Source organism: Cupressus sempervirens, chromosome 4 (genome assembly GCF_028749045.1).
Source record: "Cupressus sempervirens isolate cs-2001-9-10 chromosome 4, ASM2874904v1, whole genome shotgun sequence".
NCBI classification, from domain to species: Eukaryota; Viridiplantae; Streptophyta; class Pinopsida; order Cupressales; family Cupressaceae; genus Cupressus; species Cupressus sempervirens.
Window position 1 is genome coordinate 906,396,913 of NC_143121.1, and position 14,288 is coordinate 906,411,200.

Sequence of the window (14,288 nt, forward strand, 5' to 3'; positions counted from 1 at the left end):
TATACTTTGTAAAGGAAGGTATGCCTTCCAAGACCTTTCCAAAAATGCAAGGGAAGAGGCGATGTAAGAGAGGGTATGCCCTCTCAAGACCTTTGATGAGTAACATAGGCAAATGTAATACTACATAAAAAGGACATTAAATGTTCCAGGCTATACTAGGGGTTTTCTTTCCCGTTTTATTCCCCCCCAATGCCTACACTCTGAATGGGGAAAACATAGTTGTAAATGATTTTAAAATAGAATACAATGTATAGGGTTTTATGCCTTTTACCGATCAAAAAACAAAATTTCACAATCGCATGCATTTTCAAAAAAAACCATTTTTTTAATTTTAGAAATTTATTAATTAAATATTGATAAAAATCAATATTTAATTAAAATAATTGTTTTAAATCCATCTTATCCATCTTTCAAGAATAAGATTTTTTTTTTAAATTGAGTTTTCGCTTTTGTTTCAATTTTTTGAAATTTTGAGGTTTTCACATTTTTCCATTTTGGATGTTGCAATTTCACATTTTCCCCATGATTTTCAATTCTCTTCTTTCGAGCATTCTCAATTTTGAAGTTTTTTCGAAGCATTTAAATTTCAAAACCCTTTGCTTTTCAATTTTTTGAATACCCAAAATTTTCTGAGTTTTCAAAGTTTCCAAGATTTTTGTATGTTTTCCCAATTTTTTGAAATATTTAATGATCAAATATTAAATATGGAATTTAATATTCGATTATTCTCGATTTAAATCCAAAAATTTGAATAATTTCCGCTTGAGCTTGAATTGACAACCTATGAATTTCTTTTTTACTTCAAATTTTTTCGAACCATTCACAGTCTACCTAATGAATGTATATGATAGTTGGAAAAACAAATTTCAATCTTAATCATACTATGATTTCTTCTTTCCGAAATCCTTTTCACAATGATGAGTGTAAATATGTGGCCCACCACGGATTATTTCATTTTAGGATTCCTTTGCTTCATTTAAATCACTCTCCGACACAACTTGGGTTTGGTCATGGATTTTCCCATTTTCACACAAATTAGTTGGCTTAAGCACATTTTGGTAGTCATGGAGGATTTTATCCTTCATTCATTAATTATGTTCAGGGATGGATTGAGGAATGTCATGGATTTTCATCCAAGATAATAAAATCTAGGAGCCCCTTTATTTTGTGCTTCCCAAAACTTTGTGGGCTAGGATTTGGCATGGTCCCACATTTTTTTAACCTTTTCAACGTTCTCCATAACTAACGGAAATATGCACTTGAGCAAAGGGTTTTGGCGGACTTTTGAGCGCATTGTGGATTCTATCCGCCTTGGACGAGTTCCATGACTAACATAAATATGTACTTGAGAAGAGGGCTTGGGTGGGGATTTTGTGTAATGTCCCTATGCGTACAAAATGTGTCACACTTCTATAAACCATTATTCTTGAGAGAACCCATGGAAGAGGGAGTCTCAAGAGCCGGCTTATAGCTCTCTATCTATGACGTGCAAAGGCTATGAGATGGTGGCTTACAAATGAACCGAACTTTGCAACCCTTGCAAGGTGCACCATAGAACGAGAGATTCAAAGAGGGAGCAAGAATGCTAGCATCCAAGAATCTAGAATGAATGCAATGCAAATGCAAGCTATTCTAAATGAAATGCAAGATAAAAAAGAGAACTAAGCTAAAGCATAAAAGAAGCTAAGCTAAAAATTATGCCATAATGTAAGTAGAATGAAAGCTAAGCTAAAATGCAAAAATGCAAGAATGCTCCAAGTCTCCAAAATCACCAAGAAAACCTGTAGCATAACAATAGAATGAGAGACTAAGATTTTTTGAATGGGGAGAGAGCCCTCCCTTTTAAATAAAAATGGACAATAGAGATTAAGCGGCAAAAGAGGCATGATCAATGGAGGAGAATGCATCTTGAGTGATTCATGTGCACAAGCATCTCAACCAATCACAATTAATGGTTGACTTTTGAGAGAGTTTGAAATGTGTGGAGGAGAATTGAAGTTATTTTAAAAATAGAAGATTCCTCTCACATAGAAAAATGTGCATTCATGTGTAGACAAAAATGCCTTTTCTTTTATTTCTAAAATAAGAATAATGCTTTATGTGTGCAACTTAGGATAAAAGATGAGTGGGAAATTTTATTTAATTAAAAGGGGGCGATGTTCTTTTAATTAAATATGAAGTTAGAATAAAGTGGTTAAACTATAGGATAAAATCAAATAAATTGATTTTTGGAGATTTGATCAAGGATAAGCATTAGAAAAATTATGCAAAAATGCTACAAAGGGGGCTCATACTCTAGATGACCATTTTTGGGTGATTACAATCCCCGTTTTTGACAAATCTGTGTGGTTGATAGAGTTAGCTCGTCATAGCGACCCTCGTGAGCTGACGGGGCATTTTGGGGGTCTCATTTATGAATTTGCTATTTTTAGTAATTGCTATTCTTGGCAGTGCAGTGGGTGGCTTGGCAGTTGGTTGTCACCTACAGTTGATCAGGCCAATAATTGCATGGGCTCTTATTTATTTATTATTCATTGAGTTGCATTATTATAATAATTATATTATTATAATAATGACTTTTAAAAATATTTCTAAAAAGCAAGTTGGAAAGTTTCTAGTGTTGAGTTCTTTTGGGAAACTTCCACGTTTTCCGAAGTGGAGTTTTATGGAAACTTTTGCCAACAAAAGCTTATAAATGAGAGCTCATTTCATTAGGAAAGACACGCTTGATTATATATTTGATTTTGTGTCTTTGTGGCTTTTTCCTGGGTTCTTAACTATATGCCCTTGCTGATATATAAGGGTTTGGAAATTCTTTTGCAATTTAGCTATTGAGGGATAGCTAAGTTTGCCCGACTTCTCTACTGTTCATCGTTTTAGCTGAGAAGTGTTTTCATTCCACTGCTAAAGTATAGTGGATTTGATATTTGCTAGCAATTTCTCCTACTGCTGTTTGTTGTGGCTAAGAAGAGGATTCTTTCTAGGTATTTCTAGTTATATAGCAACTGATCAAACTTTCTCCAACTGTCTAATCTATGTCTACGAAGAATTGTGTGAAGAAAGAAATTTATCATATTTGAAAGGGAAGCAGGCATGAGGGTTTGCTATCAAATTATGGCAAAGAAGTGAATCGGCAAGAGAAGTTAGAGTTGCCGACTGTTATCTGGGAACAGCGTTTTGAGGTTCTAGGAGGCTAACTATGAACCAACACCATTTCCCTTGGTCTGGACGACATCCATTAACAGGTCTGCAATTCAGGTTCAATTGTGTGGAGATTGCTCAGTCAGCGGCACGTGATTCAGCAACCAAGGCGACCATAGTACCTGCGATCTGCTATGTAGATTCAGCTTTCAGCTTGGATCATTGACAGCATACCACTTTGGATATCATGGCACCTTCTGCACTCACATGGTGATCAGCATATGCGTTTCTGAGTTTGCAATTCATTAATTCAAGGGGAATCGATAATGCTGATTGTGCCAATCAAGTTCTAGTGGTTATTTATCTATTTCAAAATTTTACGAATGCAAATGACTTGAATTTTCAATCGCATTTGTGGTGGCTTCCTACAAATTTAAAAATGCTCTTCATATATCATTTGTTGTATTTTGCACCTCAAATATATTTTCCATCAGCATTTCAATTAGAGCAAATAAATTCTAGAGAATTCTAAGAGAGTGTCATTTTGCAATATTGTTCATTGTCAATTCATATATGTCTGAAAAGAATTTTAAAAAGGTATAGTTTTCAAATCAAAAATAGAAATGCAAAATCCAAACATTTCTCATTTTCAACCAGCAAATTTGTAAAAGGCAAGTAAGGGATTTTACATTTTGAGGATGTCGTGGATATTTATCCACAGAAAACATTCCATGATATCTTTAAAAAATGCGCTCCAATGAACACCTAAGTGGGAATTTGACTTCATCGCGAACGTTGTCCATGGCAGGAATTTTGTGACAACGTGCAATATGCGACCAAGGAAAAGGAAAAGTGACGTTTTGTGGAGGTTAAGGATTTTTTCCACCATAGACAAAATCCATGACATGGTTTTAAGTGTGCCCAGGCGCATTCCCTACCCAGTGAAGGATTTGTTTTGTTGTTGACCATCCTCAACAAGTGTTGAACTTCACTCCATACATATCGGAGGTGCCATCAAGAAAGTTGCCTAGAAAGCTCACTTGAGAATCCACCATTGAAATTTCCTTAACCTTTCAAGCTTGAGTTTGAACATGTGATAAGCATCTACCAACATGGATATTTTGAATTGTTCCTTGACACCACATATCCCCAACATTCTTGTCTTCTATTGTGGGTGCTCGGGCAAGATTTGAGTATGGTTGCAATAGTGTCATAGCTACATATACCAACTGCTCGAGAATTTCTCCATGGAAAACTCATCTGTTGACGATGTCCAGGGATATCTTGAATGAGGTATGTGGAAGGCATTCTCTGGCCAAACTTAAGTAACTAGAACCTGCTAGAAATATTTCATTTTTTATGCTCCTCTATTGACATGAATACACGCTTAGGTGTGTTCGAGTCTTCGTGAGGGATTACATTTTTTGCACCCTTTCATTCACCGTTGTATGTGTCATGGGCGCAAATAAGCTTCCAATGTGATTTTTATTTTGCAAATTCCTTGTTTGAGTTGTCCTATGCAAATTTCCCCACTTTCTTACTTGGACCAAGAGGAAATTTTTTTTTTAAATCTCAGAGCCACCTAAGACAGCAAACCAAGCAGGCCAAGCGAACAAAAAGGGGATGGGGTCCCATGCAATGTTATAATTAGATCACAACACATTGATGGTTATTAGGGATGTGATAGTGACTGTGTGGAAGCAAGGATATGTGGCATATGGTGTGTGATGAGCTGCCAAGACTGACCTATAGTGCGTTGGAGGAGCGAGATGGTTTCCTAGAGCAGTGACAAAATTCCAAAGGGGTCATGCGATCTAATGAAATACCACTTACCAAACTTATAAGAGAATTGCCAAAGATGTAAAAATATCCACCAATGCACAAGAACTATTCAACTTGTCTCAAAAAGAAAATTTAGTTGTAAACAATAATGGTACTCGGATTTGCAAAATCCTGGCAAAGTAATCTATCAAGCAGAAAAGAGTAGGACTAAAACCCACCAAAAATGCACAAGCCAAGTAGGGAAGGTCCTTCACTTCCGAAATGGTGAACAAAAACAGAATTCCACATAATTCGCAAATACAAAACAAATCAAGTCACATACCAAAGACATCCGACCCAACGGACATATATAACCCGTCTGAGGAAAAATCCGAAGAGAAATGATGTGTCAGCACACAACGTGGCAAACACCTATAAAAATAAAATGGGCCCCAAGATAAACTAAATCGATCAGGTTCCTTAAACAAAAATTATATCTTATATTATTTTATGACCGAGATAATACATTTGTCTGCTTCTGCAACTAGGGTTTCACCCTTACTGCATGGTAATGGTGTCACGGGAATATCAACAACACCTCCTACATACAGGAGGTCTTAGCAAGCGTTGGTGTGTAATGGCTTAATCTTTCGACTGCCTTGCACTAGTGGTCAAGGAAGTTTAAGTAAAGATGATTTATTACATGGGGATGGCTCCTTATTGGCCCAGACGAAAAATGAGAACTTTTGAGGGTTTGAGAATAGTTAATCTTTCCAGCCCTTGTCAATGGGTTTCGTCCCTTGGTCGTGGTTCAAGGATTGTCAATTGAGGAAATAGGTAAAAGAAATGAGGTGCAATCCAAGGACCTAAAAGGGGGTACTGTGTTGCAAACTGGTTCTTTCACCACAATAGCTAACTAGGCTTGCAAGGGGAATAGTGAAGGAAATACCCCAAAATGGCTTGAACCCCTAGCAAATAGGATTTTGATTAGGATGGAGAAGATTAAAGTAGAGATAGAAGAAAACAAGAAGCTTTTTACAAAATGATGTTTGATAGGGAGGTTCAAGGGTTTCTGGCGCAATCTAGGGGATCTACACAAACGGATCTCAGAGCATTGGAGTGGGTTTCTCAAAGCAGATGTTCAGATATACCTAGGAATGTGGGGCTTTTTCGAGCTCAGGTTTAACAATGAGCAAGATAGGCAGAAAGTGTTGTGCACTCAATACAGACGAGAAGACAAGTATATGTTGTTGATGAAGCCATAGTACCTTACTTATTTAGTAACCAAATCTTTTGACAAGATCTCAATGTGGGTAAGATTACCAAATTTGTTGCTTTAGTTCTGGTTCAATTCGTGTTATGAAGTTGTTAGAGTGGGGTTATTGCAACAAAAGACCAATCTATCAATGCCCGATACAACCACTCAACTTATAGTACACAGAGGGTGATTAAGCCCTTGTCACGAATCCCGAGGGGAGCACTGAACAAATTTCCAACAATCTCCCCCTCAACATTACCTAAGAGTCTGAGGATTCAAACCTATGACAAAGCTCTGATACCACTTGTTAGAGTGGGGTTGTTGTTGCACCATAGACCGATTTGTCAATGCCCGATACAACCACTAAACTTACAGTACACAGGAGGCGGTTAAGCCCTTATCACGAATTCCAAGGGGAGCGCTGAACAAATTTCCAATAGAAGCAATATGTAATTCTTTAGGAAGATTTTTGGCGGTGGACAAGGATTCACTTTGATACTCTCACACAATCTTTTCTCATGTCCTTATTGAAATGGGCATGACTAAAGCCCTTCCAACATAATTATCTCTAAAAATTGCAAGTGGGATGTGGGTGCAACTAGTTGACTATGAGGGCATTCCTTTTAGATATAGAGGATGCTTCTAGAGCAAACACGTTGCTGCGATTTATTCAAAGAAGAGGGTGTATAAAGAGGCTTCTTGGTGGAAGGAGACTTTTGCATTGTATTTGATTGCAATTAGAGGGAGTAAAGATTCAAGAGTTGAGAAAGAGAAGGTGGAGAAAGAAGAGGCAAGGGCTCCAAATGTTGAACAATCAGAGCCTTTGGATCTGAGTTAGCATAGGTCAAACACGACATATCCCGTAGTCAAATTGAATACAGCAAATATTAAATAGAATGGCCCAATGTGACATCTTTGAAATAACCACTGCTACAAATAATTCAGACCTGCATAATCAAGTGGAGAAATACCTTGTACTCACATGCTCAATTCCCACATTAGGCACACTTGCTACATGCATACGATAGCCAAAGCACAAACATAAATGTAATGATAATATAAGTATCTTGCAGTATGCATTGTGGTCCTAGTGCCAATACAAAATGATATGACAAGAACAGCTCATATCAAAATAACCAATATCAATCTACTAACCTAAGTCCAAAACAAGGTTATAAGAATGCAAACACTGTTGGCAATATGGTCAGCTAGATGTTTTGATTGTTGTCATTTATGGCAACATGTATTCAACATTTCATTTATGCATTTAGAGATAGAAAATTGTCTGTGTTAGACACTTTGCAGCAGCACAAAGAACAGATGTGATGTGTACAGACGACTCGTTGAGAGTTAGCTTATGCGCAATTAAGGAAAGCTCTATGACATTGTCATGATGACGGGTACTAGTGTGCAGGTATGTACTAACAGTACGGCGCAAGTTATGATTGAAATATCAGTACAGGTATTTAACAGTGCAGAACAGAGCATAGCAGAGAATTGGACTGTACAACTTGAGGAAATATTTTGGTGACAAAATTATTACTAAGTCATGATGAGCCGACTATATAGATATTATTCCATAAGTTATTTTATATTATGTCAAGCGTGTGAAAGCATGTAGGCCGACTAAGCAGTGAATTATGAATGCGCAAGGTATAAGTAAAGATCTTATCTTGCGAAGATAAGTGGTGCAATGTATGATGAACTATGCGACATATATATGATCTATGCAAGATTTGTGATTGATGTGAAGTCGATGATATGCGAACTACGTCTGATGTATGATCAGAGCAAGTGCGAAATACAGCAGACAAAAGTATTGTATGTATATCTATTCTTGTGAAGAACTGAATTGTATAATTGCATATTAGGTCAGTGGGCTCTTCTTGCATACATTGTATTTGATCCACCAACTCCTAACAAGGTTGAGGCTTCTAACAAGGCCTAGTCCTCTAATAAGGACTCGAGACACTATATGTATTTCACAGACTCCTAACAAGGTTAATATCTTTAACAGGATCCTACTGTTTAGTGAATCATCTAGTGGGTTTCATCCCCACCGGGGTTTTCCCTTGGCCAAGGTTTCCCTAGTTAACAAAATAATGGTATTATGAATTCTCTATGTGCATGGTTATATTTACCGTTCAGCATTGTTGGTTTACTTTCATATGCACATTATAAAGTAATTAACAATATTCAATTGTGGGCAAAAGTTTGTAGATTACTGATTCACCCCCCCTCCTCTCAGTATTATCTATTTCTAACAAACACAAGAGGCAATGCACTTTTTTATTAGTATTTATAATCAAAACTGAATGTTTGTGGCCATGTTTGCCATCAAGGACACTTGATAATACAAGTGACTTAAGAACACCCTGCCCTAATGGACATCTTCAATGTAGGGTAAGGGCAATCTTGTATTGCCCAAATAGTCCTTCTATTTTGCAGGTTTCTTTAGTTTCTTTGAAGACCATGACGACATTGACACAGTAAAGAACAGTCAAAATTTTGATAAGGCCAAAAACAATCACCTGCTATTTTTAGTAATTCAGCCTAAATAGGCATGTATGGACATGAAAACTGACACCATGGACCAAAGTTTACAAAAAAAATGTGAATGGTAAGAGAATAATCTCAATATCCTATACCGTTTGAGATGAAATGAAAAAATTTAATAAAAACTGAGACCCAAGCAGCCTATGGGACCCCCTAAAATAGCACACACTCCGAGATGGGGTGCCAGAACCTTAAACAATTTGTAACTTCCTCTTTAAATCTGCTTTTTGACAGTAAATTTTGATCACTAGGTTTGCCGTTCCGTGTAGCTAGGTTAACTTCAAACTCACATTTGAAGACCTTATAAACCTTAGAAAAGCTTGAAAACTGGATGAACTGATATTCAGGTATTTCAACATTGTATATCTCTACTAGAGCTTCCCAATGACATATTATATTAGCAAATTGGACGCTCAGGTAAAAATTTATGGCTCCTGAAAGTTGCGCTACCAAATTTCAACTTTCAAATGAAAAAAGTATTTGGTTATAAAAATGGAAAGTTCTTTCTTTGAAGATGATTATTGGTGCCAAATAAAGGGAGGAACAAAGATTACAAAGGAGAGCTCCATTGATGTTGATTAGTGATCCAAATTGTAGATTTTCCTTTAGACCGTGCAAAACCTATGATTCCCTATTATTGAAGAAATTGAAAGTGGGTCATTTTCCTCCTTGCATTTTTTGTGCTAGTATTTGTTGTTGTGCTATGTATGAGCGTTGGGTGGAGTAGCTATTCACCAATCTCAAAAACATTTCACCCTTGTGGACATATTTGTTAGAATCTGTGAAACAAACGCAAACCAGAAAACCGGTGCAGGAACTAGAAACTATGAAACTACAAATACAAATGATTGAGTGTTGGGCGGAGTAACCATTAACCAATCTCAAAAAACATTTCACCCTTGTGGACATATTTGTTAGAATCTGTGAAACAAACGCAAACCAGAAAACCAGTGAAGGAAATAGAAACTATGAAACTATAAATACAAATGATTGAGAATCAAAATGGCAATCTAGTAATATGAAGTTAGATCCCCACAAAAGAAATGCAAATTCTTCAAAGACAAAATAGCATTTAGAGAGCTCAAAATCATGAAGCTAAACAGATTAAAAATGTAGAGTTTACTTACTTAATTGTCTATATTTCTGACTCGGTTCAAATCAGAAAATACTTTGTTTCATCTCAGGTTTCAATAAATCATACAAAAAAATAAAATTGTATTTCTTACCATATTTCACTTTGAGTATCATTTTAAATAATTATGAAATTACTTAGTGTTTAGGATTCCAATTTGGAGACATTATATATACTCCTGTAATGTATGAAGTACAAACTCACACTCCACAACTAAATTAGTCTGATTTCTATGAGCGAAATGACAAGTAGCTACTCTGCTCGGTATAATCCTAATTTCTAAAAGTTTTTAATACCCAATTTTGTCAGTTCTTCCCAAAGTCAACTGTTATTTGAAAATGACATTTCGTCTAAATTCAATTTTCCAATATCTTGTGTAAAAGTAGCACATTTAAAATCCTGTAAACCGTGGGTTAAAAAGATTTATCATCGCCAACATAACAAATTAATAGTATCTAAAAACATTAACTAAGATGTATAAGATTTAGAGACGTGTGCAATTATACCTCCTCAAAAATTTATAATATTCCCTCATTCCTGAGTAAAATCAGTAACGATTAATTGACATATGCAACATATTAATCATTAGATTTATGAATCAAAATCACCCACCTGTTTTCTTCCATCCGAGTGCTTTTAGGGGATCAAGGCTAGAAGCCTCTAGCTCATACACAAATCTGTCCCACAACTGTTTGCTTCTTGCTTCCAGCTCCCATTTATCACTATCTGGGGTCCTATAGCCCAACCAAATATATCCCTGACCTAGTTCAACGTAACCGGCACGATGATCAGAACAAATCACGATAAAAAAACTGCACGGAGATCATGAAGAAAAAGACCAAAATAATCCAATAGAAGCGTAAAAGTAAAACTACCATAAGTTGAAGAAACGATCTTAAGGGAAAACTTGATAAAAACATTGGAATAAAACTTTCTATCACGCTCGCATCAAAGACGTGATCCAAGCAGAAATAAGTCATTATTTGCGATCCTGTCAGAAACTTCAGTTTAAAATCTTCAAGAACGTTGATTCAAAAAAAATAAGGGGGACATACACACCTGCACCAGTAGCACCAGCGCACGGCTTTTTCGCATCAACAATCCCAACAGAGAGATTGGTATTCATCAGGAATTGTCGAGCAATGGTTAAACCAATTATTCCTGCTCCAACAATCACAACATCAAAATCAAACTTCTCCAACCTTTCTGTATTAACCGCGGCGAGAGGCACTTTTCTTCTCGTTTTGTATGCATGATCTGTGTTAGAAGAAGAGAAATAAGATGCCTCGTCTACAACCTTCCAACTGACACCGCACTGCACTTTCTTTATTGGCAGACTTAAATACATAGGCTTGAAAGAGCATCTACGTGATGAGGAACTGGTACCAATTTGAGAATAACGGAAACATTCTTCACAAGGCAGTGTTGCTGAAAAAACCAAAGCTCCTGCCATTCCTGTGGCAATTCTATATTTGCTAAAATCTCTTGATGAAAAGCCTGGGATTTTTGGTACAAACCGATTTTCCTGTGCTCGTAATATTCTCGGGATTTGATACAAACCTTGATGCTTATGGTGTAAAATGTGGTTTTTTTTTAACAGTTTAAACCCAAAGCCCTAGCCGAAGCCCAAATTCAGAAGTAAGGTTCCAGGGTATTGCCGTCAGATTTTGCCAGATTAGTGTAGGACGAAAATGTTTTTCTGCATTTTTAGTTGAATTGCTTGCAGACCGTTCTGGTTACCCATTATGATTTTCATCAGCTTACAGGATCCCCGATAAGTATAATTTAATCGCAATAGAATATTTTTAATTTTTTTTTCTCTGGAATTGAACTTGTATTGAAACAGTGTTTTCGAATTTTGTAGTGCACTTGGGGAATGCAGACAACCGGATAATTTATTCCAAGTTGAAATAGCGCCTGGCATCCTGTGTACGGATAGCAACTCGATTCTTGTTTGACTGTTATATTTTTTAATCGCCTCCCTCCTCGGCGGGGAACTTTCACAGATCCTCAGCTTGGACATATAGATGAATGAAAGAAATTTTTTATCAGTTCCTCTGCAATGACAGGATAGGTTGCTATGTTTAGTTGCTCACGACCTTAGTGATGACTGTTTGAGCTATTGTAATCCTTAACATTTGGTTCTTGGTAGGATACTAATGTCTTCATTCAATTTTTTTTTTAATTCAATTGACCAATCAAATCATAGAATTTAAAAGATTAAAAGAAACTTCAAATGTTTATATTTTTTTTAATTTTTCATTATTTTATAAATCACATTTTTCATATCATACTATTTTTGGTAAGGAATAAAAATATAAATATTTTCTAATTCTATCATAAATACATTAATTACAACTTTATCTTTTCTACATTTGTGAGAAGTTGATTAGATTTTTCCAAAAAAATATATATTATCTTTCACCTTCAAAAATGTTTTTTATTCCTTATTTTAAGTATATTTGTTATTAATTTTACATTAATGTTTATTTTTGACAATTGTAAAATGTCATTTTTTTAAAGTTACACTATATTTTACTAGCTACCATTTTACAATTTTGCTCTACTTTTTTAATATCATTTTACACATTGTAAAACTAACACTACCCCTCAAACTTACTAGATATTTTGGTAGTTTAAATTTAGCAATCAACAATTTATTTATTTTAAATTAAATATTTCAATTTATAATTGAATTGGTAGAAATGAGTAGTGTTAAAAATGTTAGCCTGTGTGAAATTGAATCTGCATTTTTTTATGACTATCCTCAAATAAATTTTGCATAATTGATTACTATAATTGTGTGTGTGTGTGTGTGTGTGTGTGTGTGTGTCACATTATTACTTGACTATATATATATATATATATATATATATATATATATATATATATATATATATATATATATATATATATATATATATATATATATAGAGAGAGAGAGAGAGAGTCAAGTTCAGATTAAGCATTAATATAATGTAATATAATCTGTTTATACCTCTGTTAGCACATGATTATTTTAATACTACCGATGGCACATGTTTATTATATTATGCCGATAACTTAATGCTCACGTAGACCTTATACTGTCAAGAGCAAATAGTACAAATTACACTCACGTAATAGTTGGCAGATTACATTACGTGGTGTTTGCTTACCACAGTGAGTGGAAGCTTAAACAGGAATACTAACTAGTGTATTTCAATTGCCAAACATTTTGACCTGATTCATAACTATTGGGTTGTTGGTACATGATCTTTCATCACGTCTTCTCATCTATACACCTATATATATATATATATATATATATATATATATATATATATATATATATATATATATATATATATATATATATATATATATATATATATATATATATATATATATTATGATCTGCAATGTGAAGTAGATCAATAACAATGGAAATCGTACTCTCACACTTGCAGATCATAATACATAAAAATCAGGGATATATATTGTTTCAATAAATTATTTAAATCATCAATAAACATCCAAAAATAAATAAACAGTATCTTAACGTTTGCATTATCAAGACTCATAAAATTGAGATTTACACTAATCAAGATCATAGCATAATAAAACTTTACATGGTATCAGCGCCAAATTGGTAGAGAAATCTCAATTTTTTTGAAGGAAGAAATAATGGCAAAGAATGTTAGGGTGGAAGACAGACTTGAAGGTGCATCAAATTTCTTCTCTTGGAAAACTCGTATCATTACCATTCTAGAAGAACTGGAACTTGAAGAATACATTGAAAAAGATATCCCAATACCTCAAGATGAAACCGAAAAACTCACCTGGAAAAGACACAATAATAAAGCAAGGAAAATCATTGTTGATTCAGTTAAAGATCACATCCTTCCTTCCATATCAGAGATCAAAAGTGCATATGAAGTATTCAAGACCATAAAAAATACATTTGAGATAAATAAATCAAGTATACTAATCACCTTAAAATCCCAATTACTAAATACTAAAATAGAAAAAGGAGATTCTATTCACTCTTACTTTGAAAAAAATTTCGAAACAAAGAAACAATTATCTTCCATTGGAAACAAAATCGAAGATCAAGAACTCTCATTAATAGCTCTAAGAGGGCTTCCAATGTCTTGGAATACTCTCATACAAGTTGTAAGCAGACCTTCAATTCCTACTTTTGATCTATTGAAAAATGAATGCATAGCAAAAGAATCAAGGCTAATCTCTAGAGGGATCACTTCAAATCAAGAGGGAGAAAATCAGGCTCTTCACACTGTGTCAAACAAAAGAAAGAGAAAATTCAATAAAAGGAAATTTAATAATAATAATAATAAGTTTAATAAAGATCATTCTCATGTTAAGTGTTTTAAGTGTGAGAAAATAGGACACACCTTCAAAAACTATCTAGATAGAGAGAAAATTCTAGCCTTCCTTGCT

General features: G+C 34.8%; 1 protein-coding gene and 1 long non-coding RNA gene across 4 annotated transcripts in view; one reads left to right on the top strand and one right to left on the bottom strand.

Annotated features, from left to right (window-relative positions):
- LOC149564318 (FAD-dependent oxidoreductase family protein) overlaps positions 1-11,944 on the bottom strand; it is a 176,093-nt gene extending 164,149 nt beyond the window's left edge. Inside the window, exons 1-2 of the mRNA XM_089827381.1 lie at positions 10,908-11,944; positions 10,461-10,610 (exon numbers count right to left, since the gene is read on the bottom strand). Coding sequence (XP_089683507.1) covers positions 10,461-10,610; positions 10,908-11,301 — 544 coding nt within the window. The 5' untranslated portion in view covers positions 11,302-11,944. The remainder of the gene's footprint in view (positions 1-10,460; positions 10,611-10,907) is intronic.
- LOC149564320 (uncharacterized) overlaps positions 1-12,139 on the top strand; it is a 138,763-nt gene extending 126,624 nt beyond the window's left edge. For all 3 annotated transcript variants that reach the window (XR_016364185.1, XR_016364186.1, XR_016364187.1), the window contains one exon: positions 11,713-12,139. This is a non-coding gene — a long non-coding RNA (uncharacterized LOC149564320). The remainder of the gene's footprint in view (positions 1-11,712) is intronic.
- Positions 12,140-14,288: the final 2,149 nt, after the last annotated feature.